At 39.8% G+C, this 6,451-nt stretch overlaps 1 protein-coding gene across 1 annotated transcript in view; it reads right to left on the reverse strand.

Annotated features, from left to right (window-relative positions):
* The window catches only part of RHOV (ras homolog family member V), a 10,718-nt gene that overhangs the window by 1,242 nt on the left and 3,025 nt on the right, over positions 1 to 6,451 (reverse strand). Inside the window, exon 2 of the mRNA XM_018565360.1 lies at positions 1,657 to 1,715. Coding sequence (XP_018420862.1) covers positions 1,657 to 1,715 — 59 coding nt within the window. The remainder of the gene's footprint in view (positions 1 to 1,656; positions 1,716 to 6,451) is intronic.

Below are 6,451 nucleotides of genomic sequence, written 5' to 3' on the forward strand. Positions count from 1 at the left end.
GAGGGAAAAAAAACCCTTCATCAGTGGTCAGTTTGGGTGAAAGAAAATGCCCTGGAGCACTCTGGAGGTAACCCTGGAGGCACTATGAGGGGCTGGAGGTTCTGCAAGAGGCTACAGAGGCATGGTCATGCTAAGGGGCCTTGCAGGAGGCACAGTGGAGGAGAGATAGGGCCTTTGTGACTGGCAGGGGGCATCGTAAGAAAATGGGGTGCTATAGACGAATGCTAGAAAGCAAGGCAGAGGGCTAGGGCACAGTACTGTAGAGGGCACTACACTGGCATTTTGAAATACTCCCTACGTCCATATTTATCGGTCATTCTTGTCTAGGAAGCAGTGATATTGTTCAGAATAACTGCAGGATACTGCGAAAAAGAGAAATCAGTCTTACAAAAATGTGCTCGCTTTTACTATGCAGAATTAATTCTTGTGAGACTTGAAATCCATAGCTTTCACAGGACTCTGCAGTGAAGCAAGAAGTATGCTTTCAACTGTCCTATGTTCCAAAACGCTCCCCCCATTTTCTCCTGTCTTGAGACCAAAGGTCCTAGCTCTGGTGACGACTGCACAGTCAGACACCCTACACAACTGCTGTAACAGTAAACTAAAAGGTAAGACTATAAAAATGGAGAATGTTAGTACAATGTCTGACTGCATACATCTATTTCTGGGACATTAATTAGCATTTAAAGTGTATGTATAATCATCAATTGGATAGAGCAGGAACGTTTTAGAACCCCTGCCAAGGTGTTTTTTATTGGTCCGTATTGCAGCTCAGTAGGGTCATCCACTCTCTTCCTCCTGGTAATAACGGTCACATTGTATGACAGCAAGGAATACAGGCAGGGTTTATGGTGCAATACACATAAGGAACACACTGTGGTAGTCCTAGCTATAGTCTACAAACCATATGGCATTAAAAGGCCATAAACTAAAAAGGTGTTTAACAAGCAAGCATAAAACACTAAAAGCAACAAAAAGACAATACAGGAGGTCCTGGGACCAATTTCCAACCTGTAAGAATTGGCAAAGGTAAGATTCTTGCATGTTCTTATAGACTTTTAGGGTACAGTTAGATTCAGACTCACTAATTGGTGTAAATGCCTCCCTCATGAACAATGCATTGTCTTTGAAAATAAAATTACTAAATTTTCTCCAATTTTTAAAGTGTATTTTTAGCCAAAACTTTTGTTTTGGACTGAGTGGGAAAGGCTAGAAACCCCCTCAGGTTTTAAACGCTGTCTGGGGCTGTTAGAGAGATGTTCCCTTTTCCTTGTCCCAGGGACAACCTTTTCACCAGACAGGAAGGGAAGAAAAGTCTCACAGTAACAGAGGAAGAAATAATTAGCCGAAAAAAAAAGGTTTTGGTTATACAGTAGGTGCACTTTAATTTGTCTACAGTTATGTATATCCAAACATTTTTTATTCAGATTTGGGCAGAGTAGCAAATGGTAACTCCTGTCAGTTAATTTTTTGCTGTTCCTGTGTTTGGGAAATTTGCCTTTACTTCCTGTCCTAGAGGGGCAATGGGGAATTTGAGGAAACCTCTTCAAATGAGTGTGATGTGCTAATTACCTACAGAATAGAATGTGTCAGATCCTGGCCCCTGGAAGGGGCCCATATATCATCATGTAAAAATAAATGATTCTCTTTGCATACCTGTCCTGCTGTGTCACAAAGTTGAATTCGAACAGGCGCTTCATCCACCAACACTTGAACTGAAAGAGAAAATATAGATTGTTGACTTGTGACTCAAATCTAGTTTGAGAAATGTCAGAGGCATTACATGAAATGTTTAAATCTTTGTCCAGAATTCTACATGATCATCTCATTCTCTTACATTTAGTTACTCTCTCTCTGATCTAGGCAAATTTCAAGCTTCGGTCTGTGGACAAGCTGAAACAGCACCAGCAGTAGAACAATTAAATTAATATAAGAATGCAAAGTCTTTAAAAAAAAAAACCCTTTGCCATCGCAAGTAGAGAAAACCACATGTTTGTTATTGGTTATTGTAATGAATGGAGAAATGGATGTCGGTGAAGTCAAAATGTTGCATGGGAATGCACCATATTTTCAGTAGCACCTGTTTACATCAACTTGTTTTCTCTTGCAATGTGTTCAGTGGTAAATAAGTCTTCAACTTGTTTTAGAGAAACAAATACAACCTCTATTTACGCTGGCCATAGATATGGCCTCAGATTTGATCTCAAGTGGTCGTGAACAATTGTGGTATAAACATACATGCTCTTTATCAGCTAACAATGGGTGATTATGAATAAAGAAAATGTGTCCAGCTCCGGCCTCATCTCTTACAACAGTGAGAAATGGCCATGAAATGCCCACAGATGATCCTTACCGGATTCAAGCAGATCAAACTAACCACACCTTGGATCTCCATTATGTAACACAGCTCATTATTTAATTACAGATGTGGGTATATTTTGAGGTCAAATGGACGCAGGAAAAAAATCTGAGCCTGTGATAAATGTCTATTTATATTTACTGCCAGGGTAAATGATGCAGCTCATTAAGTATTTCGGCCTGCAGTAATTACATTGTCTCAAGGTAGGAAGACTGGTTTGGGCTGTGGGCCAGCTTTGAGTGACCGAAGGCCAGATACACTATCATATGCTTTTAAAACTGGAATGGTTTGTTACAGGTGGCAGGAATTCACTGTGCCCTATCAGACAAAATCAGTACACGACTCACCGTTTCCAGACCTACAATATGTATAGAAGTCACATCAGATAAGAATCATATAATCTACTTTTCTGAATATTGCCCTGTTGCCAATGATATGCGATTTACATTTTTTTTAAAGGCCATTACGGGATTAAAAACCAAACTGCAGCAAAGATGGGCAATTGTATTTCTAACTTTGGAATCCAAATGTTGGTGTTTGGATTATTTGCATTTAACATATCAGCCACATAATAAAGAATACACTTCTCATCTCTAGAGCGTATCCATTTTCTTCCATGCTTGCCACACATAGGACTTGCTTATTTATTACAAGTATTTATAAAGCACCGACAATTTTATGCAGCACATTACATAGTGCACATTCACATCACTCCCTGCCCTCAAGCAGCTTACAATCTAAGGTCCCTATCTCACATGCATACATACAGGGCCGATTTAGACAGGAGCCAATTAACCTACCAGCATGTCTTTGGAGTGTAGAAGGAAAACATAGGAAACCCACGCAAGCACAGGAGAACATGCAAACTCCTTGCAGGTAGTGACCTGGCTGGGGTTCGAACCAGGGACCCCCAGTGCTGCAAAGCAGAAGCGTTAAGTACTAAGCCACTGTGCTGCCCACTCTGACCATTCCATCCACTGAACCTCCAATAACTAATGATATGAATACTTTGTGCAAATCCATATGTTAAAAAAAAGAGAGCCAATGGGGTTGATTAAGGGCAAATAGGCTGCTCACTTTTCCCCTCAGTTCATTGAATGTGGGTAAAACTCACTTTGCAAAGAGTACACAATCACGTACAAGGAACATAAAAATTATTTTTGTGTGCAGGTGATTGAATGATGGAAGTCAGCAAAACCTCTCCTCATCCAATAAGCCAACGGAGAATTGCTTTGCCAAGTGGAAATTCCCATGCAATATGAACAGCTTATTTTGCCTTTTGTAAATCAACCCAAATGTGTTTTTGAAACTGTTGCCAGCTACTAATTTGAATGCTGCTGTGCCAGCTTTCCATTTCATTGAATAAATCAAGTATTTTAAAATGAATACACCCAACTTAACAATGCTTTTTTTCTCACACGATGTAACTATATGTTACTACCCTGCACAGGCAGGCATCAAAATGGGGACTTACTACATTAACGGACTCATTGAGGCTTAGGTCAGAAAACATAATCCAATGCAAGTGACCAATTAGGAAAGAGTTTGCGCTGCATTGCATAGAACTAAGATGAACATAGACTATAGCATTTGTCCATCCTGATTTGTCTATCCAGTTTGACTCTTCTGTGTATTGCCAATATTCATATTTGTTGCATTTAGAAAAATTGCCGACTATACAGCCTACAGAACATGCGGTTCCAATTACTTTACCAAGTTAAAGAGCATTATTATTCTTATGGAAATTTGAAAGGATTGTTACACTGGACAAGTTGCCTTTGTCTTCTGTGTTTATGAACCATGACAGCCAGCATGGTAGGGGGTACTGTTTCCTTAGAACACATAGATGCTCTAAAGTAAGAAGATTAACATAGAAAAAGAAAAAAGAAAAAACAGAAAACCAAACTAAAAAGGATTACTTAGGACCCAACACCAAACTATATCAAACAAGCCAAACAACCACCAAAAACAAATAAAAAAAAAGGTGAAACTGAATTCAAAGAACCCCACTGTGAGAAACCATGGGAGTGAAACAGTGTGAAACTGACAAAGAAAGAAATTCAAATTGATCTGAACTCAAGACAATAGGACAGTAGTTTGAATAAACAAAACAGTTGTCTGTAAATGAACAGGATTCCCACATGAAATCTTTATAAAACAGAAAACCAGTACTGCAATACCCCAACAGCTGCAGGCAAAACCCGCATATAAGACTTCATTTTTTAGACATAGGTATTAGGGAAGCAGGCATGTAGTGCACCAGACAACAATCTCTCCTACTGGGCTTTCCTTTTGCGCAAGTGATGCAACATGATTTCCCATGAGACACTGCAGCCCTGTTACTCCAAGCATGCAGGGAAACAAACGGCTTACTAATCACCCTCGTCTGTCCCATTCTGCATTAATGTATTACCTTCAATACTGATTCAAGGTAATAAAGTAATGCAGAATAGGACAGACAAGGGTGATGCTTAGGCCATGAGGGTGCTCATTGAGGCTTAGGTCATGAGGGTACTCATTGGGGCTTAGGTCATAAAGCATACTCCGATGCAAATGACCAATTAGGAAAGGGATTGCTCTGCATTGCATAGAGCTAAAATATAAAGATAATGCCAACTCATTTGGCTTACTGTAGTAATTCTGAGGCTTATTCAACAATAGGTTTCCCATAAAGTTTATTAGATACCTGTTCAACTCCCGAGGTATACCCAAATTTTGTTGGTGTAGCATTTGCGCTAGGTACTATGGGACTCTCCTACATTTCTAATGGTGTTGGTTCTATTTGTGGATAGAATAGGGAGAAGATGGAATATCTGCCAACTGTTTAATGCCATCTACCTGTATGCATCCATTTAGAAGCTTACAGCTCATTTCCTGTTCCAAAACCCATCATATAGACCTGAAAAAGGGGAAATCCCTCCCTGTAAAAGGGATACACAAAGCAATATAAACATGCCTCAGCGCTGTACCCCCACTACTACTCTTACTCTGTGTGATCTTATGGCCCCATTCACACCCATGGGTTTTGTAGCTTATTTCCCTTATCACAACACCACTCAACAAGATTGTTTTAATGGCCTCTATTCACACCCAGCTGTTACATTGGTTGTTGCTAGTCTCGTGAAGCTCAAAGTACTTGAATTTGTTTGGGGGGGCACAATTGTGTGTTTGCTCTTAGACGTTAATGGGAGTTAAAGTCTAACGCAAAGCTTTTACGTGCGTTGTTCAGGTACTCCCATTTACAAGTCTATGGGGCCAAAACGCATGATTCTGCTGCTGTACTACAAGTTGCACCTGAAAACACTTTCTGAAAAACACATACAAATGCAGAAAAAAAGCCCCCAAAAGTCACCTGGCTACACTCATGTTTAGGTGCGAATTGCACCCTGGGCTCTTACCTCCCCCCCCCCTCCACCTCCAGTTTTGTGTACAGGAATATCACACGTATTCATATTGGCCAATTAGCACCAAGTTCTTTTGAGATGCCTTGTTTCTATTCTGTTTCCCTTTCCTTGACTTCTGTGCATAGACCAAAAAAAAATAAACAGTCTTCATTCAACAAAGCCATTCAAGCTGTATGTAGAAGGCATCTTTCTTCCTGCTTTTTTACCTCAAGTGGCACATGTCACGTAAGGCAAGTGAAGAAAGTCAGACAATGAAGGGGTGTGATCTGTGACTGAAGCTTGTTAACTGCTGGGAAAATCAAATCATAACCTCCTCAGGAGATAGGAGAGGAACCTGTTTAACCGGAAACCCTTTTGTCAACCGATACCTGCGACAGTAAAGTTATATTTGTTCTTCTCATTAACCCTCTAGCATAGTTTATGCATCAATATATTACATACATGTCAAAATGCAAACTAGAAACACCAGTACGTGTATAGATCAGAAGGAAAAGGTTTTAGGTTAGAAGTCCTGAAATCCATAGCACTCAAAGTAGAGAGCATGACCAGTGATATTTGAATACAATACTCATGCATAGTACGGAAGACTAAAATAATGTCATATTCTTATAGGAAGACATATGAAATGGACAATACATAAGAGAATTGTTATATCTAAAGCCATTGTAGGTAAAGAAAGAAATAGCTA

Source organism: Nanorana parkeri, unplaced genomic scaffold, assembly GCF_000935625.1.
Source record: "Nanorana parkeri isolate BGI_ZX_2015 unplaced genomic scaffold, ASM93562v1 scaffold837, whole genome shotgun sequence".
Classification (NCBI taxonomy): Eukaryota; Metazoa; Chordata; class Amphibia; order Anura; family Dicroglossidae; genus Nanorana; species Nanorana parkeri.